Consider the following 26734-nt stretch of genomic DNA (forward strand, 5'->3'; position numbering starts at 1 on the left):
CAAATATACACAATTTCTTTCTATTGATGACAAAGTTTTCTAAGAAACTTTTGTTTTTGTGGCTGTCAGAATAAGTGACAATATTGTACAATACAGTTGTGTAGTTGTCAGGCTCTCCATTTTCTCATTTGTGGCCTTATATTCTGACCTTACTGAATTCAGTACAACTTGATTTGTATGTTATATTGTTGTGATATGATTCTGCATGTTCATCCAATGAATATCCATACTTCCAAAATTTGCTCCAACTTTTGTCAGTTTACTATAGCTAAGGCCACACCAATTTAATTTCTTGGTTAACGGATTTTTATTTTCAAAAAAAAAAATTTAGAAAAAAAAATCATGAAAACAGAAAGCTGACCCAGCCTTCTGTTTTCATGATTTTTTTTTTCTAAATTTTTTTGGGGGGGGAAAATAAGAATCCGTTAACCAAGAAATTAAATTGGTGTGGCCTAATTGGAAGAGAATATGTCTTTATGTCTGCCACTTCTTATTTTTTCAGGTCCATTGCCACAATCTAGCCTTCCTGTGTCACACCTCTACAGACACACGGCCCCAACACATACCAACCAGTCAGATCCCTTCGCTGTAGAAGGCATCAGTGCAGCTCCTGTACCTAGAGACAGACAAGAACCTAAAAAGTTATCAACCAAGGCTTTAGGGAAAGTTCAGAGGCCCAGTTCTAAGAAAACCAGAGTTAGAAATTATAACATAAGAGATGGGGATGATTTCAGATAGCATTTGATATACAATGCTTATTTAATGTACAATGCAAAGTTATATTTTAAATGTTGAGATCATTTTTGGAATCATATTTTGTGTAATTGTACTGCATGATGGAAAATGTTGCATTCTGATGTTGTAGTCTGCCATACAATGGAGGTTAAAAATGTTGTAATAATAATATTACAGTTTTCCTGTATAGCAAAAATAAAGTTTGAATAATGTTTAGTACATTTACACTAGTCGTTTATGTTGGGATGAGTGAAAAGGTGAAAAGTAAATGCTAACACTGACTAACCATGGTATCTATAGTGTGCATGTCTATAGTAGACCTTAAAGCACAGGCAACACTTATTTATTTCCTTGTTTCTCAGACATCTTAGGGTGCGAATTAAGCAAGAGGACAAGAAAAAAGGGAACAAGATTGGCAACATAAAAAGATGTAGCCATGGCGACGGTGGTCTCTGTTAACGTTTTCGTTTTTAGCCCACATACAAATAAGGACCTCGCATAAATCATATCAGTCGATCACCTTCTCTACCAAAATAAGACAAGTTGTCCAATGTATGAAAATCTTGTTCTATCGATATTAATCTCTTTCTCAATCTCAGTTACATATGTCATGTGTTTGAGAGTCCTATAATAGAATTCAGCTGATCTATTAACTGTCCTCATTAATTATGCAAATCAGATATCGATTGGCATATGATTATGCAAATCATCACTTAAGCTATCTACACACCAAAATTGATGATGATCCGTCATCCCCTTCTTGCGCTATTCTTTTTCAAAGTTTGAGTCAAAATCAGCTCCTGCAGTTCCAAAAAAAGCCGCTAGGGGGTCTAAATCTACAGGACATATTTTCTTAACAAAGAGCTATCCACCACTTAAAAATCATGACTAGCATGTTCAGAAGACGAGATTTGAAAAGTAAAAGTTCCCCTGCAGTACCATAGAAAGTTGTTAGGGGGCCCAAAATCCAATCATTACAAAGTCTCCCACAGACCTACCCACCTACAAAATATGAAGACAATACATCCAGGCATTCTTGAGTTATCGTCCCATGGACTTTCACATTCCTGTACAATTCCTAGAATTCTTGCAATCTGCACACAATATAGTAAAAATTTGGCTCGCCCCTGAGGCGTCGCCAAAAAGTTGGATCCAATTATACAATGGTTTTATTGAAGTAATCCTTGTCCAACAGCAATTATAATCACTACCTGAAGCTGAGTACACCAAGGTATAAATTGTTGGCCCTCATGCTTTGTTTTTATGTTAATTTGCCAATAGCATGATTTCAAACAACGATTTATGTGTCTGTGTGTTTATGTGTGCGTACGTGTGTGTGTGTGTCTGAGAGAGAGAGTTAGTTATTGTAGTGTCCCTTGTACAAATTGTCTCCTCAAAATGTGATTCTCAAATATAGGTCATTCGTAGCAAAGGTTTTGTTTACCCAAGGACATTTACATAGGTTCACCCAAGGACATTACATTTTTATAGGTTCACCCAGGGACATTACATAGGTTCACCCAAGGACATTACACTTTTATAGGTTCACCCAAGGACTTTGTATAGGTTCACCCAAGGCCATGTCATTGGTTCACCCGACAACAGCTGTGTTTTGAGCGCAAGAAGAAAAACCGGTCTTTTTAATCTCACAAATAATACCCTTTAGCCGTGTGATCATAACATCATTGACCGACATTGGGTACCAACAAAACAAACATGGCTGGCATCAAAACGGCTCAAGAGAAGTGCGTGTGCACCCTCAGCCCTGCTCTTCAAGAGAAGGCAGAAACTGAACTGAACGAGAAGCCGTTACGGAGGGACCATGACATCCAAGCACTGCGAGCCATGATCAACGCCCGGCCGGACCTGAACGCCCGCACAGATGACGGTTTCCTGCTGCGATTTTTACGAGCCAGAAAGTTTGACCGCGACCGTGCCTTTAAACTGTTAGAGAACTATTACCAAGTAAGGGTGGGCACTCCTGAGATCTTTGAAAATTTTCTGCCCTCAAGAATAAGACATGTGCTGGACAAAGGCGTTGTGGCGGCTCTACCAGGTAAGGACAGGGAAGGGAGGAAGGTGATCATCTTTAGGCCAGGGCGGTGGAACCCAGGCGACTGGCCCATATATGACAACGTGAGAGCGGTGATTCTGTCATTGGAGTTGTTGCTCGAAGAGGACGAAACGCAAGTGAGCGGTCTGATATTCGTACAAGAAGAAAGCGGTGTCACGATGAGACATGCGTACCAGGTAGGTCTGAGCTACGCACGTACAATCGCCAAGATATTCCAGGATGCCTTCCCGGTCCGTGTAAGGGGTGTTCACTTGGTGAATGAGTCGTTCCTGGTCGACGCCATCTTTGCCATCATTCGGCCATTCCTTAAAGACAAACTCAAGAAGAGGATCCAACTACACGGCAGTGTGTATGAGACCTTACATGAGCTAACAGGTACTTGGGTCCTACCCACGGAGCTCGGGGGAGACGGGGGTCCACTGGGTGAGATGGCCAAGGACTGGACAGAGAAGTTGATACGTTTTGAAGATAGAATGGTGGAGTATAACAAGTTCGGTATGGTGAAATTGTGAACATTTACACTAAGTCAACACGATATGTTACCGTGGATGGCCTTATGTGTTATTTCCACAAACTGTACACATGATGATAAACTTTACTCTGTGATTCAAGGCCCAAAACTTGACAAAAGAAAATAAGGATATATGATATCATGATACGACATTCCACAGTTTCTTATTCAACAATACATGTATTTTATTTATATTTAGAATTACCATGCACAACATTCAGTGCAAAAGAAAATAGATAGTCTACAAGCAGATGTTGGGATTAAAGATCGTTATGTTTTCTTAGTGACGACCGGGCTTCTTTGACAGTACCTTACCCAATAGAAGCAGATAAACAGTTGAATAAAAGGCCAAATTTGTAAAAGAAAAACAGATGATGTTCACATATATCCTTGACATACTCATTACGTACACTGAGTGATGTATATATGAATGTAGGTGGCGCTTCGACCGGCGGACATGGTGTTACATGGGCTCCTCGCGCGGTGCCTACAAATCGATCCTTTTCGTGTCAACTAGCGTCTTAAAGGTCAATCTAAATGTACGTAAAGATGTCTGGACCTATCAAAAATTTTCACTGGCTCGAAGCCTAATTTGTAGTATATTTTCACATTTTACAAGTTGGGACTACATACCCTATCACAGCCTAATCTGCAGTACCGCTCCCGACCGTCTCCGAAAAAGTGGCTAAAACGACAGTCAAATTGCCAAAATTCCGTCTTTTCGGGAATGGGGAAATCTAAAAGGCTCGCAAAGGGGTTTGACGTTTTGAAGCTCTGTGTTCTTTGTTTTCGAGAATGCGACCATTTGAAATCAAGCATGACAATAGTTGAGACATCTTATGCGATATTAGGTCATATGTAATACTAGTATATTTCCTTTACAAATTACAAATAAAAGTGGCGGAATGTACATGTCGCGTTTTGAAGAGCTGTCACGTCATTTTTATCCATATTTGATGTGAGTTTTATTAGGAATATAAGTATAGTAAGCTGACAAAAAATTGTGAACGATATTGAAGTAGATGTCGGGAAGATATAATGTCGCAGACTATGACAATTATCTAAGAGATCCGCATGTGTCAGTGGGGACATCTAGCGATCGAAGTTATGTCTGCCCCTGCTGGATGGGCTTTACCTGCAATGCTAATTTCAGCCGTTTTGGGGCGCTTTTCCCAACCGTGTGATTTCTTGGCTATCAAGCAACCTCGATGCTGTTTGGTCAACATTGCACTGACGAAAAAAAATGTTCGAATAAGTAATGTGTCCAAACAAGGAATATGTTTTATGTAAACAGTATGGACGGAATATTTCGATGATTCTAGATTCTAAGCATCAGTTCCTTCCTGCATATCAACCACAGAGTTGCTGGGTGTATCACAAGCTGTTCATTTTGGCGTCCTTGTGAGTTGGAGAAGAAGCTTGATTTTTAAGTAAGGTAAGGATATTCTATCTAATACATGGTGATAAAAGACAGCAATCGTTCTGGCACTCTCAGGAGGCATGTTGTTGGAGTTTGGGAGTTCCCAGTTGTAACTTACTGACACCACACAACACAACTGTGCTGCAGTATGAACATAATCTGATAGGAGTCGCTGTGATACTGTCCCTCAATTTCGAGAACGGTGGTGGTGCAAATTAATCTCGTGACTTTCAGCAGAGGTCTATCAATTACACTAGAATGATGTTTCGACTTGATTTTCAATTTATGCTTTATAGACACCTCTGTTGGGATACACTAGTTTTATTACATGTATTATATATTCAAACCTTGTCTTATACACTCAAAGTTACAAATTGTAGGCAAAATCATACAACACAAGTTGATCCAACGGTTTTATTCAGTGGATTATGAACGACTAAAATCACCAAAGATTTGTCCAGTTATACAAATGTAGGAATATTATACATAAAATAAACATATCACTACTCCAGATATGCAACATTCTTCTTCTGGGACCAAACTGGCAAAGAAGAATAAACGTCTGCATTTATATCCATCCATACATTATAACATACATAACATTACATAATTATACACAAACGCACATTACTATCATATGCGAGATCACCCAAATATAGAATCTCATAATAAACAACAAGTACAGTGTATTTAAAAAAATAAACAATATCATTTGATTCACAAAATAGCTTTTCAGCAAAAGATTACATTTTCATCAATTCACACCATTGGTCACTTTCATTCATTTGTAGATATGCTGTGTCATTGGTTTAACTTAAAATGCTGCATTATGCTAAGTCACAGAAAGTAGTTTTTTCAATACATTAGGAAAACACCTTCACTGCAAAAGACTTAACCCAACTACTGAACACCAATTTGTAATATATGCTATTGTTGGTTGTACATTTAGTCTTTTGTATATAATATATTTCCGATTGAGTATGCTCTTTTGTACTTTTAATTTTAAGACTGCGTAATTCAGCCAGTTTACCTTAAAAAAGGTAACATCGGCTGCAATGCTGTTTTAATTTCTGTATGTGTCAATTCCTGAATAAACCATTTATATTAATACATAAAATACAATTTCCCTATCTACTATTGTTCAGTGTAGTACTGTTAATAGTTGTGACACCACTCCTTAGGCAGTGTCTGGAGCAAAACTATAACACTTCAAATCCTTTTCCAATCTACTACACTATACATTCATCTCAAATCAAAGCCTCGATTCATCATTTAGTTATTTTCCTGAGTATGATGCTTCATTTATTGATCGGCTTATTGGAAACAACATGTATATAACATTAGGTTGAATAGAAAATGAAGCAACAAAACTGCTGGTTAAGTGCTGGGATTGTGTTCGAGCTGAAATTAGACATTTATATTACCATACCAATTGTATAAATCGTTCTTCTGCCGTAAAAAGACTTTATTCATGGCCTATTGTTCCCAGTTGTTTAGCAACCAGCTCTGGAACTCTGTTAAAATAGATTCAAGTGTGCTAGCGAAATGTTGAGTAGTATATAATAAGAACTGGTTTCAAATAACTGCTATAATAACTGTTTTAATAACTGTTTTCAAATCCTGTTTTAATAATAGCCAAATGTTGAGTAGCATATAATGATAAGTTCTATGGGTGACATACCCAAAATTAAGAAATTCAATTCACTTCAATTTACTAATTTCCTTTGTTGTAAAAGTTTACCTTCAAACACCTGAGTGAGTGTAATGACCAATCCATGTATGACAGAAACACAGGGATCATGTCTTATACTGTAATTCACTTTAAGTTCACGGTAGCAAAATTTCACAGTGTAAGAAAAATGGACATTTTCACTGAACTTTAACTTCACAGTCACTGTGGTAGCAAGTGACTTGCAGAAAGGATATGTGAAGGTAATCATAAATAGGTTTTTCACTGTGATGATAAGTTCACGGTCCAGCGGTGACAGTGAAAACAGTGAACTTAAAGTTACAGTGAAAGAAACAAGAACTACAGACATCAGTGGCCAAAGTCCCTTCAAGTTGGCGGATGCAGCAATATCCTTCGGAACGTTACACCTCGATCCGTACAGGTCCTTGAGTAGCGCTGCTGGGACTTGGCGAGTTTAGGGATCGCTGTCGCTTGATGGACTTCTTCTTGATGTCTGACTCCGCTCCGCCGCCAGAGTCGTCCTGAAGGCGGGCAAACCGCAGGAACACCTGGAAAAAGGCAATGGTGTGTGAGAAAATAATGTTGTGTGCAAATGATAATGTTCCCAATGCATACAAAAAAATGACACGCCTTTGCTTAATAGACCGATCCTGTCGAACACCATATCGAACGAATAGAAGACCCATAGAACCCCCTGTTCTATTCAGCCCACCTCCGTCAAAAACAGCGTTGGCGGGGCAGAAATGGCACGTGTAAAGCAGGGTACGTATATCTGGGACAGTTTTTCCACTGTATTGGTTGAATGCATGCTCAGAACAAAAACGAATTTAAAAAGAAAATAGATCGGGCACTCAAGGAGAGGAAGCTTGTACCACATGCTGACTACTACAAAGTCCGCAGAGTTTCGTCTCTTCCGTTACTGGTGTGTGAAACTGGTTAACTTGAAAGTGAACAGGGAAGTAAAAGGATGCATTTCAATTCTTAGTTACTAAATATCATGCAGCTGTTATGCATGCAGTCAATACAGTGGGAACCCTGTCACAGATATACGAACCCTGTTTTACACGTGCATCGGCTGCTTGTCAGAAACTGGGCGCTGATGTCCACCGACAAGGGAAAGCTATGCGGCGCATACCGCTTTAACATTGACCGAAAACATTACGCTCTCACCGCAACTACACCTACCCCCTTCTTAAACAACTCTACCCGGTGGATACAGCCTTCAACAAAGAAGACATAGCATTCTTATTTGGCCCGCTCTGAAAGGGTTTCAGTACCACAAAAGCTAAACCGAAGTCAGTGGCATTATTTTCAACCTAGCCGCGGCGGCCATGTTTGGTCCGTCAAACCCTGTTTTTGATGGAGGTGTTCGAAATCGAACAGGGGGCGTGGCTTTGGGATTGGTCTATACCTTACTTCCAAACTTGCTATCTGTTGTTTTTGCAAACTCGAGGACAAGGTACAATATCGTAAAGAGTTCATAGGCTATTCTTTTGATATCTGTGATCAAGAAGGTTCAATCAGCCACCTTGGTGCTAAGTTTACGTCCTTCCCACACTTTTCCGTGAAAAGGGGCAGTACCCTTCTCTATTTCTATAGCCCTTGGGCCACACATACAGGCCACTACAGTTGGGGGCTAGTATACTGGCAGAGGGATGCATTCAACTTCTTTTTGAAGTGCTGAATGCCAAGCAGAGAAAGAAGTGTGTACAATTTTTGTTGAAAGTCTTGAACCCCCAACCTTCCAAATGCAAGGTGGACAATCTACTCCCTTGGCTACTGCACCATAGAAGATGTGTATAGATTACCTGCTCAAGAGTAGACTGGCTGAAAGTGTATTCTTCAATCCCAGCATTAGTCTTCCCTGTAACGCAATCACAAATAAAAACACATTGTAAACAAGTGCAAAGAAAATACATTTACTTCTCTTGTCAATCTTTGGTTCTTAAAAAAAAAGGTCAAATGCAGAGGTTGAGTGCCGTGTGATTGGCCCATAATCTCAACCAATCAAAAAGCCTGCAGGGTAATGGCAGTTTGTTTAAGAAAAGAAGTTTTTTTCTTCTCACCTTCCTCCAAGGCAGTGAAGACAGCTGCCAGGGAGTTGACGTTCTCCTTCGGGATGTTGTACGTGACCCTGTTGCCGATCAGCTCCGCCTCCGCCGCGCTGGGAAACAGCTCGTGGACAAACGTGTCCAACTGGTCCAATCTGGAACAAATCATCAGAAATTGTCTAAAACTTCATATTGTAGATTTCAGTATTGCTGTTATTAAAGACTTATCATATTTTCCACCAGGGTCCAAATTAAGCGAGAAAAAAAAAGAGGATTTCAAGCTTGTTAAATTGATTGTGATCTACAGCAAAATTACATAAACCTTAGGCCAAACCAATTTAATTTCTTGGTTAACAGATTTTTTTAAATTTTAGCAACAACAAAAAATCATAAAAACAGAAGACTGGGGTGAAAACTTGCACCTGACCATGTTCACACCCTGAAACTGTGTGCACCAAAGTACAGACTTTCCTCTGAGATTCTGTTTTCATGTTGATTTTGGAATTTGACAGTTTTTCAAAAAATCTGTTTACCAAGAAATAAAATTGGTGTAGCCTTAGTTACTCTTTTGACCCCAAATTTGTGTAGATTACAGCCAGGAGGTTATGCTTCTTGATTACAGGGTTAGGTACTAGAGAGACGGTAAGAATGGGAAACCAACACATGTAATGAAAAAACAGCAAATTTGATACATCATAACATTATGTGGACTCAAAATGAGCTATGCAACGGCACTACAATTGAGTCTCACCTTTCTTCAAGGTCATTAGCATTGCCGTCCTCCTTGACCTTGACATCCAACATGTAGCCACTGCCATATTTGGTCTTCAGGTGCTGAGTGGAGCCTAGACACCTGTATGAAATGTCAGTCAAAAGATGAAAATGACAGATTAAGTGAAATATATTTTTCCAAGGAATTACTACAATGAGAAAGCCGAGTCCATTAAATGTATTTCTAAGGCTACTGTGGACCTGTAACAGTCTATTACCAGACACACCCATGACCACAACACTGTACTCTTTTAAGATTTTTGCAATAACTGAAATTACCCAAATGAATGGACATGGAATCATATGCCAAACAGTGTGTATGAGAGATATCTTAGCACAGCACCCCCCAGGTATGTACAGTTTAGATATACAGGAACGCATTATACTGGGCGTGTTGAGTTGCAGACCTCTTTGGACACATTTTTTTGGGTGGCAGATATATAACTATGAGACCTGGCTGAGTTATATTAGACATGACCTGTCAGACTTAGTAGACGTTACACATTTTCCTTTTTCCTTGGCCTCATGCCTCTATTTTGTTCTTCCTGGAGTGGACTTTGTAAAAGCTGACCAGTACAGAGTCATATTTTGGACCTGGACTGACCTGAGCTGACCGTTGATCATGATGCCGACTCGTGAACACAGGGCGTCGGCCTCCTCCATGGAGTGGGTGGTGAGGATGGCCCCCCGGCTGCTGTCGTTAAACGCAGAACTGATGGTGTTCCTGGAGCACAAGGGTTCAGTTAGTATGCTAGTTTTGCTATGTAGTATGCTAGTTTTGCTATGTAGTATGCTAGCTTTGCTATGTAGTATGCTAGTTTTGCTTTGTAGTATGCTAGTTTTGCTATGTAGTATGCTAGTTTTGCTATATAGTATGCTAGTTTTGCTATGTAGTATGCTAGTTTTGCTATGTAGTATGCTAGTTTTGCTATGTAGTATGCTAGTTTTGCTATATGTAGTATGCTAGTATCACTAATTCAGTTTGCTAGTCTTGCTAACTTAGTATACTTATTATAAGTCTTGCTAATTTCGTGCAAATACAAAATAGATCACATTTTTTTCACTTCACTCAGGTGAAAATTATCTTTGGTTAGGGGCGTCCGTCAGATAGGATATTAAATTGATACCCCACATTTGAGGAGAGCCACACCTCAAGCACGTTAAAGAGCCCACCACACTTATCAAAAAGAGTAGGTGTCCTTCTAGGTATGAGTGAATCAAATAAATCTGTCCGGATATGCAGCTTGTACTCTTTAGTACAAACCTGGTGTGTTATGCCATGAGGCAGTTTATGCAATACAAACATACATTAAAATCATAATTTTAATCCAAATTCAATTGCCATTGCATTTCAACCAGTGTGTTAACGTTGTCAGCTGTTCTCACCATAAGAAGCGTTTAGCGCCAGGGTCCATTCCAGTTGACGGTTCGTCCATCAGAACAATCTTGGGGTTTCCCAGAAGGCTGATCAAAAAGCTCACCTGGGGAATTCAACACAGTATTACTATGTGTTCATGTCACCAACAGGGTAAATAGCATTGAGAGTAAGGCATTTTCCAATACACGGCCTTGTATCTATTAGATGATACTGGCAAATCATGTTTATTGTTTATTTCAGGCTCGACGGCCCATATTGACAGACAGACACATACACATCAACAATACATCTAAAAAATATGACTAAGTATTTACAATGGGCGAGGGCGGACTAGTTGCGGAGTAGTGTCGCTAATCAATTGTAATCAGTAGCAGAAGTCCTAGCATGAGAATGCAGTTTGTAATGTCTCGTTTTACTTCATTGCATATGTGGGCTGGACTTACATGTAAACCTTTCCAATGAATTTGTTTCTTCAAATTCATATGATAGAAAAGGGATTGACTGTTTTTGAAGGATTAACTGTTCACAATGAATCTCCTAATATAGATTATATAGCGCACAAGTCTCAAATTAATTCTGAACTGGCGTTGATCGCGGCGTCACGGCGCGGTGGCGTAGTGGCAGGGTGTTTGGCAAACAAACAAACAAACTGTATGTGCTATTTGTTATCAGACACTCACCTTCCTTTTTGTCCCACCAGATAACTTAGGAGACTTCTTGTCCTGATGTTCTTCAATCTCCAATGCCTCTATGAAACTGGAACAAAGATCACATTTACATATATGTCATACCTTGGCCATTGTAACGTTCGATACGGGTATTCCAGACCAGTCCGTATTTTCAGGTATCCCACAGGCTACTTTTATCCCATGGGTGTCCATACCATAATTCGAACACACTCTGTGCGTGCCGTGAAAATTCACTGGTGAAAATTCCAGATTTGGACGTTAGAATTGACCTTCTTACAATTATTTTTATAATAACTTCTGGCGCATTTCGCGTTGAAATGTGTGTTCCAGGGTTGGATAGCCCTCTGGAATTCGACTGTTAACCAATTTGACCTGCGGTCGGGCCTGTTTCCTTGGGTAATATGGAATACACCATGTGGTACTCTTTGTGTCATGCCTGGGCCTGATACGGGTGTTCCGGATCGTGTGATAACTATCCAGATCACATAGCGTTTGGGAGTGTTATCACACAGGCTTTCATAGAATATTTCGAATGCATTTTGAGCGCCCCTGTTACGCCGCTGTCGGAAATTCGAATACCGGATTCGGAGGTTAGAATCAATGTTGTTACAGTTTCTTGTTCGAGGACACAAAACTCCCTCAACTTCTGGCGCATTCCGCATTGAAATGTTTTTCTCGGGTGGGCATGACCAAGGTATGACATAAATAAAATACAACACGTTGTATTCCGCATCACCCTCGGTCCCAGCCCTCCCGCGGGTCCGGGCGATCCGACCCGCGGTCGGGCTGGTACCTCGGGTGATACGGAATACCCCGTGTTGTGTTCTATATGTATTTACCACTCATGCACCCACAGCATTGAAAAAGTAGCTGTTGAAGACAGTTGTTTATTGCTTTATAACCTTGCATTCTACAGGAGTTGGGATAATTTCTGAGGGTTGACAACTCACTAATTGACAACGGACTGAAGATCCTCGTCGTTTAAACCTTGGATGGTTCCGTACAGCTCCAAGTGTTCCCGCAGAGTGGTCAGCGGAAACAAGGGGTCAATCTGCGGACAGTAGCCCATGGCCTGGAAGGCTGAGGACAGGCTGGACTGGACATCGTACCCGCCCACCACAATCTGTAGAACAAGAAAAATCATAAATAGATAAAATATATGATATATATCTACATAATAGATGTATTGAATTTTGCATTCTGAAAAAACAAACATTTCCGTCATTTCTGCAGGTTGACAACAATAAGTCACAATGTTTGTGGAATGATTTCAAAATTTACCACAATGAAATACCTGATACCAAATATAAGTTAATTATCAAACTTACTTAGAATCGTCATGATTATAGTAAAACTGCTGAAAAATAATACATGTTGCAATTGTCGTGAAAGTTTGAAAATGAAATGAAAAGTGTTGCATAACATCCTAGCCAAAAAAATGAGCTAAATTTCTTTTTCCACACTCTTTATCAACTTTGGGGTCTGCAAAGTTAATGTCCAGAATCCTATCCAGTCTGTGTCACGTACCCTTCCTTTGGTTGGTGCCAGTTCACTGGTGATGACATCCATGGTGGTCGTTTTTCCCGCGCCGTTGGGACCCAGCAGTCCGAAGACTTCTCCCTGCTGTACGGCCAGCGACACCTGCTTGACGGCGACCTTCTCCTTCTCCGCTTTCTTCCTCCTGCGACAGTCACAGGCCGCCGTGTCCTTGATAAACGTCTTCCTCAAGTCCTGCACCACAACTGCTGGGGGCTAGGAGTGGAAGACAATGATTATTTGTACAAAACGTCTTGAGATATCGGCGGTGAACACATCTCCGCTCTTGGTTGGAAAGACCTAGCTTCGCATTGTAGGATGCACCTGTTGCAAACTGTGCACAAGTCATTGTAAAATCAGCTACCAGAGTACTTAGTAAGCTCCTTTAGCAGAGTGTCTGAGTCTCACACTAGTCTTGTATAATCAGCTACCATGAGTACCTAAGCTCCTTTAGCAGAGTGTCTGAGTCTCACACTTACACAATACGACATAGTTCAAATATCTTGACTGCCGAAAGTTAAACCAGAATCTGGGAAACGTACATTTGCATACAGAGGTGCAGAGAGCTGGAATACACTACCGGTAGATGTTAAAAACATTTCATCCATACAATCATTCAAAACACTGTGCAAAAGAATTGTGTGACCCCTGACCTCCAATTCTTACGACCTGGCACGGTATGGACTATGAGTATGGATACGATTTTGTAATTACGCTCAAATATGTTATGTAAATATCAGTGTATTGTTATGTATATGTGTACCTAGGGCCTCCCTGAAAATCAGTGCTAAGCCACTGAGGGAGCTACCCTAGTAAAAGAATACAGAAATAAATAAATAAATAAATCTTGAATATATTATATATAGACACAGGCTATATGTTGTGAATCTGTTTTGGTATTCTTAGTGACCAATGTTTTTCAATGTAAGTAATATCATTGTAATACATTTTGTATTCTATTCATGGGTCAATGGCATAGTACATGTAGTTACTGTTTTGATGCATTAGATTTTACTTTTGATTATCTGTAAAGTATCCCCACGCATGTGGGAGTAGCTGTACACAATTTTAGAACTCAATAGACAGTTATCATTGATTGTTTGCAGTTCAAGTATATTTTTTTTTTGGTCAAATTTTCTGTTTGTTTGTTTCTTTCTATTTTAGGTTGATAGTCATATTAAAATATATAATTATTAATCCTTTAATCTGAACTTCCTCTTTTATCTTTACCAATGCACATAAAATAATGTCCAAACTGTACCTAAAAGTAGTAAAACAAATTCCTTTGAATTCCTTTTTTTGAAGGAAAGAAACTTGGCATTACAACATGTAGCTTGTCAGTTAGATTGAGCAGTGAATCTGCTCTAATTCACACTTATCAGAAAGAAACTTGGCTTGCTTTGCCATGTGAAGTAGCCCAAACAGCAATTTTTGTCTTTAGTAAAAATTAGGATCGTCCGACTAAAAACTAGATAAGAGAGCAATATTGATGGTGATAAAATCTTATACAATAACTATGCAGAACAATGGACAGTATCAAGGAATTGTGCACTTAATTATTGCACTGAATCTCACCATTGACTCAACAAAAGTACAGTTTCCGCTGCTACTTTTCTTAGGTCTACTACATCAGTCAAGTGGATTAATGAATTAACCTATACATAAATGTATATATAATCTATCTATCGGACATCGGCCGGGACTAAACAAGTACATACATCACTCATATTGCCCTATCCAACATCGTTTGTCCTAAGTGTTCAATATATTGAATATATTGTGTTCAATATATTGTTCATATATATAATACATGTAGATGAGGGACACAAACTTCCATGGTATCAAATGTCAAATCAAGAATAACTGTTATCTAACTCTGTTATAAGCACTGCGGCAAATAAGAAAATTCTGTATTGTATCCAGAAAATGTTAATTAGATAATACCTACCTCGGCATTGGCTGCTGGATTGTCAAGAAACATGTCCACCTTCCTCTGTTCCTCAAGAACGTCGCTGTCGTTTGCATTGTCGTCTGACGGAATCTTGGAGAATGAGGGGTTGGAATGCCCGTCATCTGTTGCTTTGAGTTTACTGGACGTACCAAATCTAGTGAGGTAACACACAATGTTGAAGGAAAGGAAAAGGAAAGTGATCTCAAACCAGTTTAGCTCAAATGAACTCAATGAACAGATGAGCTAATCTTCCACTGGTCGTGACAGAGAAGACAGACGCTATGTACAGTATTTACAGATTCATTGTACCGGGGAAATTCCCCTAGCTCTTTTCAACAAGCACAATGAACAGTGGACCACGGCTTAACGTCCTGTCCTAAGGACTGCGACCCTTTCCGGTAGCGTGCATGTCGGGTGAGCGACATAGCCGGGATCAAACCCGGGGCTTCTAGTTCCAGAGGCAAGATCGCTAACCTCTGGACTACGCACGCTACTCAGTAGCTGAAACTGGACATTGTACAAGTATAATGTTGCCTGTACTTACCCACATGATGCTGTATTGTACGTATACTTGCTGTATTGTACAGTATGTATACTTGTACTTACTAGTATCTGTATGCATGTATGTATATATGTATGACTGTAAGCATGTATTACAATACCTTGGCACAAATTGGCTGTATCTAATAGTATTAAAAACTGCTACGCTTTCAACTTTTAAGGCGAGAGAGAGTTCACAGGATTCATGTCACAGGATTCTAGTAAGAACTAAATACTAATAATTGTTTTAATAATGATAATGACTTTTCTTTATTCACCTGAAGAGATCAGATGGGTCTCCTCCGGTGCTTTTGATCTCCAGGTACTGAAGAAGGATAAACCACCCGATAATCTGCAACGGAAGCTGGAAAAAAATTCATTCAACATAATTATATTTAAGTTCTGTCATGTTTGATGAACTCAGTTTATCTCAAGTGTAGTCAGTTATGTCATACAACTTTTTTGTCATTCAACTTGAATATGAAAATGAAATGTACTATTTTACTGGATCTGTTGTACAATATGTTAATTCTGAATAACCTGCATGAAGGTAGAGCCTGGAACTGAAACAGGATGACACTCAGGCTAAGACAAAAGCACATTCTGCTATTAATATTTTTCATTGTACAACACAGTCAAATTTGTACAAGTGACCACCTCTATTCATAGAAGAACTTTATTGCACGACAATTGTACATGGTACAAAGTATGGCAAGAATTCGTAAACATAATACAAAGTAGAAGTATAGAATAAAACTTAACATCCTAATTACTAATACAATACAATTCATATAGAAAGTCGATGACAATATGATGACATACCACAACATAGCAGATGGAGATGTTGGCCGACCACACAAAGTAGTCACCGAACGCTGCCTGTCTTCCCCCACCAGTGTAGAAAGCTACACGGTTCACCTAAAGACGTATCATTCACTTTAATATTAAGTAAATGCAAAATGTACTAGAGCTGAGTCGCTAAACAAATTCTAGGTCTAGGCACAGGTCAGGACCTGCATCAACCAATCAGTCAATCAATGAATCAATGAATCAGTCAGTCAGTCAGTCAGTCAGTCAGTCAGTCAGTCAGTCAGTCAGTCAGTCAGTCAGTCAGTCAGTCAGTCAGTCAGTCAGTCAGTCAGTCAGTCAGTCAGTCAGTCAGTCAGTCCATGGTCCGAATGACTTGTTGTACAAACAGAGCGCCAGGCCACCAGTGCATAAAATCAGTTTTAAATACATATAAGAATTAAGATTCATGTAGGCATGAAAATTACACGAAAGATTCAGCAAAGTTCTATCATATACAGTAATAGAGCTAATAAATCTGGAACAACTTGTTCAAATAATAAGTCTTACTGCTGCCTTCTACGGGGTCTTAAAGGGCCAATAATTGTACGGTTACATCAAGAATGTTGACATTTATTACACCTTGACACATTGGAGAGGTTTCCTAAAAAAAAGCCAAACCTTTTCAATCCAATACAAGGCGCCCATGATGGTGTACATTGGGTCGATGATGACAAAGACGTAGTGTAGGGCAGTAGCAGCTGTGGTCGCTTGGGCAAACGCATCCACCGGCCAGATACAGAAGTACGGCAGGATGCCAGCCTGGGGGGTTGGGAAGAAATACAAATTTTAACCATTGTACAGTTATAATACCCTAATCAGTCAGTTACTGAGAGTTATGAAATGATCATTTATTCTGTTGAAAACTGTCACTGATGTCTATTTCTTTTCCTCACAACTATTGGGAACCATAATGGCTCAATAATGCCTTCTTTATCATTTTTTTATGTAAATAATATTTCGGCCAGGCTATGACAGTTTCTCGTCTAATGATTCGGAAGACTTTTTATCAGAGGCTGATAAAAAAAATTTGATAGATCGTGTAACGATTTTCATAGATGAAGAAAGAATTTGTTTTGTGTGTTTTAGATTCTTCTAAATAGATTGTACTTTAACATTTGGCATCATAAACCAGTTCAATCAAGGGAAAACAAATCCAATTTTGGTCACTCAGCAATTGCTCTCTATTGGAAACGGGGTCTAACAGAAGGTTGGAATACATCTGGCTTGTTTCAAGTTGGGCCGACCGTAAAAGTAAATGCAAAAGTAAAAGATTGGCCAATTCTGATGCCAGTGAAAATATGAACAAGTCTACACTGGAACTGACACCATAATGAGAAATAAACTCCAAAAATTTCACTTACCGGAATTTTCGCCCAAATCACTCGGTCTTCATCAGCTATCTGACCCAAATTTTGTTAGTTAGAGAACAGTTTATTTCTCATTCAATAAGTATTTTACCAACTCAGATGAACTTTCATGCTAATAGAACTCACCATGTTCAACATGCTGGGGAAGGCAGCGTCCAGAGTCTCGCTCTTCTCAAACAGGAAGGAGCCACAGTAAGACACCAGGATTGTGACAGGAACATACAGTAACACCACAAACAGTAGGGACACCATAGCACCTGGACTACTCAGGCTCTGCAACTGTACAAGAAACAAAAGGTTAAAAAATGTCAGAGTCCTGCCCTCAACAGGAAAGGGGGTCTACGTGTTGAACTTTCAGGCACTTGGGATAATGCCCTGCCCACCACCCACCACCCCCCACCCCCGGACGAACAACATTTAGTACAGTACTAAAACAACAGTAGCTAATTGAACTGTTAGCATAACCTTGTGTTGAAATAATTTTCTTTTGAAGACTACGTCAAGACATGCTAAATTGTCTTAACCTCATTAACATATCTATTCAGAGTTTTGGTGTAAATCTGGTTTCCCAGTCGTATCGTTAGTCACTGACAAAAGACAGCGGATGCTGTCTGAAACGGCTGATTGTTTCAAAATCTTATCCAGTTGCTTGAGTAACTATTTTTGGCGTATCTTACTACCTGGATGTCTAACCTTCATCAACGTTTAAAAAATGGTTTGGTACACACACACAAAATTCCTAGATCCTGAATCTCTAACTTGGACTTAATTTGCTGGCATTCTTCAAAATGACAAAGCATAATGTACAAGAAAATCTTCCACCATGTATTTTTGACTGCATTTGATAGTAAGAGTTGGTCTCCCAGAAGCAGAGGATAGGGAGATATATTTAGTGTGCCAATCATCTATCTATGAAACATCTTTTATATCTATGCCCTTGCCAAACTGTCGTCTAATGTAGCATTAATGCCAGAAATACATATGCAGCACCAATGCTTGGTTAGTGCACACTGCCATGGTAATTTCATGGTAATTATGGCTGTCCAAGTACCACTCCCTCAATGTCCTAGCAGCCATGCCTTGAACCAAGGCTTGAACCAATTAGTTGGTATCTTTCCAGCATTAGTGCTTTCTGCCACGGCCTTCAGTCATGCAGGAAGCAGAGGGAATCTAGCATTAATGCCAAATATGCTCAGCTAATGCGTGTGAAGTGCGGCATTAATGCTACATTAGACAACAGTTTGGCAAGGGCGGCTCATACTAACCTGTAAGGCAGCGAGCAGGATGAACATGAGAGTTACTGGGATCATGTACATCACCCAGTCGTACATGAAGAGTGTCCCCCAATACACTCTGGAGGTCACACCAGATACACGCAGCTGGGCACGGCCTTTCACCTGAAACATGGACACAAACTTTCTCATACCTGATATTTCAAGGCTACAAAGACATTTGATTTTTTCATAAATAGCAAAAATTGAATGCATAATCTAAAACTCAATATCAAAAAAGTAACTACAAATGTGTTTCGATGACCGACGACGAGTAAAATCAACTGTTTAGGCCTAATATCAGAGTAGAGACTGTAGAAAATAGCCGTTGTGGGTGTCCCATATCCTGTGCATTTTTGATGCTGTTGAACTGTTGTTTGTTTGTCTGTTTGTATTGCATACCCGGTAAACCGTATCAAGGCGTAACACACCAGGTTTGTACTGAAGAGTACAAGCTGCATATCCGGACAGATTTATATGATCCACACACCGGGAAGGACCCCTACTCTTTTCCATAAGTGTGTTGGGTTCTTTAACGTGCTTGAGGTGTGGCTCTCCTCAAACACGGGACCTCCATTTAACGTCCTATCCGAGGGACGTCTCTAACTGAAGCTAGGCACCGGAGTAAAGTGGGGAAAGTCGTGCAAAGTGCCTTTCCCAAGGGCACAACGTCAACAGGACAAATCAGGGAACCCCGGATTCGAACCCAGTATCTCTGGGTTCTGGGGCCAAACACCCTGCCACTACGCCACCGCGACGCCACTCATGTTGGTTAAACTCCTGGGGCGGTGGTAGGATAGGATCACATTTCAGCCCTAAGGACAGGACCATGTACTGTAGTAGGAGTGGTAGGATAGGATCACATTTCAGCACTAAGGACAGGACCATGTACTGTAATAGGAATGGTAGGTAGGATCACATTTCAGCATTAAGGACAGGACCAAGTACTGTAGCAGGGGTGGTAGGATAGGATCACATTTCAGCACTAAGGACAGGACCATGTACTGTAATAGGAATGGTAGGTAGGATCACATTTCAGCACTATGGACAGGACCATGTACTGTAACAGGGGTGGCAGGATAGGATCACATTTCAGTACTAAGGACAAAACCAAGTACAGTAGGAGGGGTGGTAGGGTAGGATCACATTTCAGCACTAAGGACAAAACTAAGTACAGTAGTAGGAGTGGTAGGATAGGATCACATTTCAGCCCTAAGGACAGGACCATGTACTGTAGTAGGAGTGGTAGGATAGGATCACATTTCAGCGCTAAGGACAGGACCATGTACTGTAATAGGAATGGTAGGGTAGGATCACATTTCAGCACTAAGGACAAAACCAAGTACAGTAGGAGGGGTGGTAGGGTAGGATCACATTTCAGCACTAAGGACAAAACCAAGTACAGTAGCAGGGGTGGTAGGTAGGATCACATTTCAGCACTATGGACAGGACCATATACTGTAGCAGGGGTGGTAGGATAGGCTTACCTCTCTTATCCTGACAACCTCAGAGGCAAAGCTGGATGGAATGCCCAGCAAGGCAAACCCGACAAGTACCAGGAGACCTCCATTTGCACCAGCACTCACCTGGAAAATGTATGAGCAAATTTCATCAGACCGTTTTCCATTTTTACTTTGCATTTCTTTTATTTCTTTTTCTTGTCAGAACAGCGTGGCAAAATCACCTCCACTACCATGACAATTATTCATGCAAAGTATTATTAATAATAATATCTATTTTCGATGCACTTTTCTACAATTTGAGTATGATAGAAAATCATCCGACTGATGCATAACACAATACAATGTAATATTTATAACTTGCCCGGCCTGTATCAGCCAACGAATGGGTATTTCACCCCATAAGGAGCGGTATAACCCCGATGGTGTGTAAGCATGTCGACTGATGATGATGATTTGTAACTTTTAAATATTCATACTTACTGTGTTAGTGAGTTGTGGCCAAGGTCCTGTGAAGAGCCTGATCATCCTCCCAGAGGGAGACTCGCCACTGCTTTGCAAAGCCAGTCCATATAAGGCATTGTTGAGCACATTCAGAAGCACAGGTATAGAGTGGATGGCAGAGTCGTTGTAGAGGGCTGTAAATGCTCCTGAAACACTCTGGAACAAAGAAAATACAATAATTTACAAACAAATCAGTTGTGCCATTTCCGTGGTGGTCGGTTAACGTTGCCAGAGTATTCTTTCCCATTGTTAGGCGTGTTTGACAAAGTATTGGGTTACAGGTGGCCAATTTTGGCAAACCATAAAAGATTGGAAATAAACAAAATAGTATGGAGGTGAAACTGTCTTCAAAATTAAGTAATATTAGCGACATTTCATACATGTACAACATACTTTGAATGTTGGTGTTTTAAATCAAATGACAGATTTTGCTTCCAAATGCCATTACATTGTGTATGTCCTGGTTTTATGGACTCAAGGCCTTTTATTCAACCAAACAGCTGATACGCATACCACTGGTCACAAATGTCAACAAAAACACCAGATTTTTTTTTTGTCACATAGGCACAAAATAAAACTTTCCGTATAAGGCTTTAATGTCTAGCTACAGTCAACAAATATGTGAAAAAATGAAATTTTTCGCAGCCACTCAATTAACCATAATTCCATGTTGAGGGCAAGATTAAAAACATCCCTGAAACGATTTTAAAGTAGAGGACTTTTAAGGTCCAATTTTGACTACCTTGTGTACTAGCGAAAAAATATTTGATTGTTCAATGAAGGACACCAGAAGGAATCACCTGAGGTGAAACAGTCAGGCCCTGAACATCCACAGCAAGCATTTTGGCAGTGATCCTCTCTGGTAGAACACTCAGGTTTCCCAGTTCTGAGCTCACATTCAGGATCCCGAACTGGGCAACCAGCTCTTGCAGACTCGACCCTGGATCGGAAGGAAAGAAGGAACAATTGAATGAAGGAACAAATGAACAATCTTTTTCTGTTTTATCTTTATGATATCAATGTTAGTATATTTTCCTATTTCACTCACTCACACCCACAGTCCATTTTGTGGGACTTAGACACCCTCAGCCATTTTGTGGGACTTCGACATGCTTAGCCATACCTACACCCACTCTCCACGCACTGCTAAGATATTATAAATCTAACCTGTGCTGTTCTGGTGCAGGATACTGTGAATCTAACCTGTGCTGTTCTAGGATACTATGAATCTAACCTGTGCTGTTCTAGGATACTATGAATCTAACCTGTGCTGTTCTAGGACACTGTGAATCTAACCTGTGCTGTTCTAGGACACTGTGAATCTAACCTGTGCTGTTCTAGGACACTGTGAATCTAACCTGTGCTGTTCTAGGATACTGTGAACTCCTCATCAAGTGTAAGTCTTTTTTGTAGCAAGAGTTTTTACGGCTGGATGCCCTTCCTAACGCCAACCCAAACCCTACTGCTGGGCTTAGGACATGGGAAATGTGTGTTAAGTGCCTTTCCCAAGGGCACAACGTCTGGGTGCATGTCCGGACATGTCTGGTTACTCCACTGGGGATTGAAACTGGGTCTCATTGGTTCATAGCCGGATGCTCTGCCACTATGCCACACAGATGCTGCTGTTCTAGGATACTATGAATCTAACCTTTGCTGTTCTGATACAGGATACTATGAATCTAACCTGTGCTGTTCTAGGATACTGTGAATCTAACCTTTGCTGTTCTGGTACAGGATACTATGAATCTAACCTGTGCTGTTCTGGTACAGCAATGTCTGTTGTGGGGACAGGTAGAGGTCAGGGGTCAGCTCCAGCAGTGGATTTACGCCCGTGGTCTGTCCTGATTGGATGGCCCTCATCGCCAGGATCCCAGCTAACATGAAGATCACAGGCATGATGAACCTAACAAAGAGCAGACCTCCGCTCCTGAAAGGGATACATGTAGCATTGATAAGTACCTTGCCAAACTGTTGTCTAATGTAGCATTAATGCCAGAAATACATATGCAGCACTAATGCTTGGTTAGTGCACACTGCCATGGTAATTTCATGGTAATTATGGCTGTCCAAATACCAGTCCCTCACACAGTAAATATCAAACAGTCATTTTTACCTGCGAATTACAATGTAGAAGTCCAGGATAAATCGCTCTGATAAGACGTTAAACGTTTGAAGAGAGCCACACCTCGAGCATGTCAAAGAATCCACTACACTTGTCGAAAAGAGTAGGGGTCCTCCCTGGTTTGAGTGTATTAAACCTTACGGGTACCTTAAATGAAGTACTTTGGCACAAACTAACAAAGGAGAAGAAGCTACCTGGCACTGTTGGTGTACTTCAGCTTGAGAAGGGCCTTCATGCGACGCTTGGTGAGTTCTTTTCCCGTGATGAGTTGGTAGTCTGAAGGGGTGAACTGTCGTGCTGGGGCCATGTCCACTTCTGTCGCGTCCATACGTACTTCCAAATCACTCGCTACGAAAGGTACATAATATATTGAAGGACTGCTTGATCACAAAGTCGAGTACAGATATTTCTCCTAACAGATTTTTCTCCTAACAGATTTGTTCAGAAAAATTCGGCATGCAACATCTACTAACATAATTCCATCAGGGTAAATAATTTCGCCACCCTGAAAAGATACGTCCAAACAGATCTCCAACTCAACATCCCTCAGTGTAATGCGCTCCTGTATATCTAAACCGTGCATACCTCAGGGGTGCTGCACAACAGATCTCTCAAACCTACTGTTTTTCAAAGTGGCGGATTTATGTAACCCAGCGGATTAATGTTAATGGAGGTTAAGGAGATGACAAGGAACAGTTTCCAAGGTTTTAAAGACCGATTTTCTAGCATTGCTACAATTAAAAATGACAGGTGCTCTTCTGACAAAATAGGCAAACAAAGGATTTTGACAAACTTTTGACAACTCCATTGGATGATTTTCCCCCTTCCTCGGCCTCCTCATCTTCTCGGAGCTTCAGGAACACCTCCTCCAGCGTTGTCATGGAGATCCCATAGTTCTGGATACCCAGGGTCCCCGAGTTGTTATCCAGGGTTGAGAACAAGTCTGTAGGAAACATATAACAGAATCTTGACCCGGTGTGCTTGGCCAACTATTTGGGGACTTCTCTCCAATCATTGAATACCTAATGACCTTTATATGGTCTCATTCATGAGTTTTACCGCCCCATAGGCTTACATGTTATAAAACATGTTTTACATGGGTGCGTTCGTAATGAAGCTATAGGAAATACACCAATGTCATTCATTCTCTGTTGAGCTCATCTACCCAAGATCATTTGAAAAAATTGCCAACTACCAGTTGGCATACAATACCTTTTTATGGCAATTACAAACGGCACTTAGCTAGACCCCCTAAATAGGCACTTTCCAGCTGAAAGTGATCGACCGAATTACCGCCAATGTCCGGCTGTGGAGGTCCGACCTCGCGTGCGGCTGCCGAACTTTACCTGTTAATTTCTTCCGTTACAAACAAGCTATCATCAGTTTGACGCTTGATATCAGCTGGGCTAGCTAAAAGGGATTTTTACACCGATATAGACACACGTACATGCAGCCGTTCATTTTTTGGGCAACGGACTCTTTTAGACTGTACACTCGGAGTAATACAGGAATGAGACCTTATATTTTAAACTAATAATATACAGATTGAAAAAGTTTGCAGCAAATTTGAGCAAAGTTTTACAGTTCTCTCCAAACTCTCCATTCATAAACTATAGCACAGCAACTAGAATATACTACACATTTTTCTTTTGAAAAGAATGTTACTCACAAACCATACCAGTTATCTTTAGGCCACACCAATTTTATTTGTTGATTCTCAGATTGTTTCAGAAACAAATTATTATTGGAGCGACAGGGCAAAAAAAACATGAAAAAAAGTTTTTGCTTAGTAATATATGGAGTGATATTGAGAAACAGTTTTGATAAATAAAGATTTATAACTTATAATAAAATGTGACCACACTTTTCACTTTTTAGGTATGTGCAGGCCTTTATAATCTATTTTGGTGGCTATTGAGTTTTACAACTGAACAAATAGTAAAATCATGACTGAAAAATTGTGAATGGGAATACTGCAGTTACTGTAGTGACCCATTTTTTTTTTCAAAATGGGAAAAACAGGAGAGGCGATTCCAAGAAGCAACAACAAAAATTGGTGTGGCCTAACCATGAATAAGAAGTTTAAGATTTAGTACAATTTACAAATCACAATTTGGTTGGTTATGAGAGTAGATTAAACACTTTGAGCGAGTAACACCGTCAGTATAATAAAGTTACCATGAGTCTATTTTACATTCCAATCTTACCAGTAAGGCCACACCAATTTAATTTCTTGGTTAACCGAACTTTATCTAAATTTTTACCTAAAAAAAAAATTTAGATAAAAAATATTTTTTTTGAAAATAAAAATCCGTTAACCAAGAAATAAAATTGGTGTGGCCTAATAATCTTAAAAAAACTTGGAAGGAATGTCTAACCTGCAAAATTCTCGACCCTCTCTAGAGGAAGCGTGTAAGACAGTTCCATGGCATGCGAGCGAATCAGTTCGGCCTCGGGGACGTGTTCCTCAATCTTTGCCGTGACTTGGGTGCTGTCGCAGTTTAGACTCGTCACCAGTCTACAAGGTAAGAAAAGACAAATGGACAACGAGAAATAATTCACTTTGCATTCTTGAGAAATTATACAACACTTATTGACTGATATTCTGTACCTTACAGACTGTTAAAGTAAGTTAGTTAAAATCCTCCCACAACATTATTGATGTATAGGGCGGTGCCCATCTCCATTTCATAGCCCTGGGCTGCTGGGCCACACTGTGGTGCAATCACTGTAGCAGGGGGCTAGTCCACTGGCAGTGAAGTGTGTTTAACTTCCATACTGTTTCAGAAGTACCGGTATGTACCATTTTTATAAAGTCTTTGGTATGACTCAATGCGCCTCTTGTCCAGAGGTGTCCTACCTGGGGCTTGAACCCCAGTCCTTCTGGTCCAAGTAATTTGAACTAGATGTGGCTAGTAACAGAAGCGCAGACCACTACACCACAGGGACACCCCCTCACAGACTGTTAAGTAAACAAGTAGAAATTTGTGAAAAAAATTGTAACATGAACTCCTTGACAGTTAAACTGGAACTCACCCTAGATGGTAGCCGACTCCGTAACGGTTCTTCAGGAAAAGCGATGAACCAGCACACCTCAGTTTGCCCTTAGAAATGATGGCTTTTCGATCTAAAAATACGGTAAGGAAAGCAGTATGAGATTGAGAACACCATAGGAATTCAATTGCTTAGACCGAGCATTTCATCAGGAAAAATTAGGAGTGCCTTACGGATGATAACCATGTACATGTTGCTACTCACATTTGTCAATATCATTAGGCCACAGCAAGTAAATCTAATGGATGAAGTCTGTGAGAGCATCAATTTGATTTTTCAAACAAAAACAAGAAATTTCGTTCCCCTCTGAATGCATTGTTAAGTGTAGCTGTAGAAGTGACAGTAGTGTCAGTGGCGGCTTTGAGCAGTACTAGGCCTCCACACTCGGGTCACTTTCTGCACTTCTTGACTACGGGAACAAATGACTTGTTGGCTGTGATACCATGTTCTGTCTTCTTCTTCTACAACATTCATGGTGACCATCTCTATTTTGAAAAGTTAGGCATCTTTTCTTTCTGCCAATCTTGTTTTTTTTGCATTCACGCAGTATATTTGGAGTCTGTAGAGGTTGTCATCTGTAAAATGTACTTACTATGCCCCTGTCATAATTTCCTACCTCTAAAACCCTAACAACATAGAGACTGAAATAGTGTGAATTTTTAACAGCAAGGAATCAAAAGTGTGTGACCCCAAGAATAACAAAGTGTTGACCCAAAATGATAGTAACACTCCCGAAAATTCTGTGGAAAACATCAGGACTT

The 26734-nt window shown here is 40.2% G+C and overlaps 2 protein-coding genes across 2 annotated transcripts in view; one reads left to right on the forward strand and one right to left on the reverse strand.

The window, feature by feature from the left end:
- Positions 1–2440: 2440 nt before the first annotated feature.
- Positions 2441–3457, forward strand: LOC136440218 (alpha-tocopherol transfer protein-like). Its single transcript, XM_066436112.1, has one exon. It carries the CDS (start codon positions 2452–2454, stop codon positions 3319–3321), a length of 870 nt encoding a protein of 289 aa, XP_066292209.1. The 5' UTR covers positions 2441–2451; the 3' UTR covers positions 3322–3457.
- A 1683-nt stretch (positions 3458–5140) lies between these two features.
- The window catches only part of LOC136439818 (cholesterol transporter ABCA5-like), a 45363-nt gene continuing 23769 nt past the window's right edge, over positions 5141–26734 (reverse strand). Inside the window, exons 13-35 of the mRNA XM_066435432.1 lie at positions 25956–26046; positions 25298–25437; positions 23713–23862; positions 23114–23267; positions 22549–22724; positions 21598–21737; positions 20777–20953; positions 20321–20419; positions 18828–18959; positions 17689–17841; positions 16814–16954; positions 16169–16264; positions 15625–15710; positions 14804–14960; positions 12847–13071; positions 12270–12442; positions 11311–11386; positions 10639–10733; positions 9857–9976; positions 9233–9334; positions 8497–8636; positions 8239–8294; positions 5141–6978 (exon numbers count right to left, since the gene is read on the reverse strand). Coding sequence (XP_066291529.1) covers positions 6832–6978; positions 8239–8294; positions 8497–8636; positions 9233–9334; positions 9857–9976; positions 10639–10733; positions 11311–11386; positions 12270–12442; positions 12847–13071; positions 14804–14960; positions 15625–15710; positions 16169–16264; positions 16814–16954; positions 17689–17841; positions 18828–18959; positions 20321–20419; positions 20777–20953; positions 21598–21737; positions 22549–22724; positions 23114–23267; positions 23713–23862; positions 25298–25437; positions 25956–26046 — 3026 coding nt within the window. The 3' untranslated portion in view covers positions 5141–6831. The remainder of the gene's footprint in view (positions 6979–8238; positions 8295–8496; positions 8637–9232; positions 9335–9856; positions 9977–10638; positions 10734–11310; positions 11387–12269; positions 12443–12846; positions 13072–14803; positions 14961–15624; positions 15711–16168; positions 16265–16813; positions 16955–17688; positions 17842–18827; positions 18960–20320; positions 20420–20776; positions 20954–21597; positions 21738–22548; positions 22725–23113; positions 23268–23712; positions 23863–25297; positions 25438–25955; positions 26047–26734) is intronic.

This window comes from Branchiostoma lanceolatum, chromosome 8 (genome assembly GCF_035083965.1).
Source record: "Branchiostoma lanceolatum isolate klBraLanc5 chromosome 8, klBraLanc5.hap2, whole genome shotgun sequence".
Taxonomy (NCBI): domain Eukaryota; kingdom Metazoa; phylum Chordata; class Leptocardii; order Amphioxiformes; family Branchiostomatidae; genus Branchiostoma; species Branchiostoma lanceolatum.

Bases quoted from the DNA above. Each gene is read 5' to 3' on its own strand.
- LOC136440218 (XM_066436112.1), top strand. From the start codon at position 2,452: ATGGCTGGCATCAAAACGGCTCAAGAGAAGTGCGTGTGCACCCTCAGC.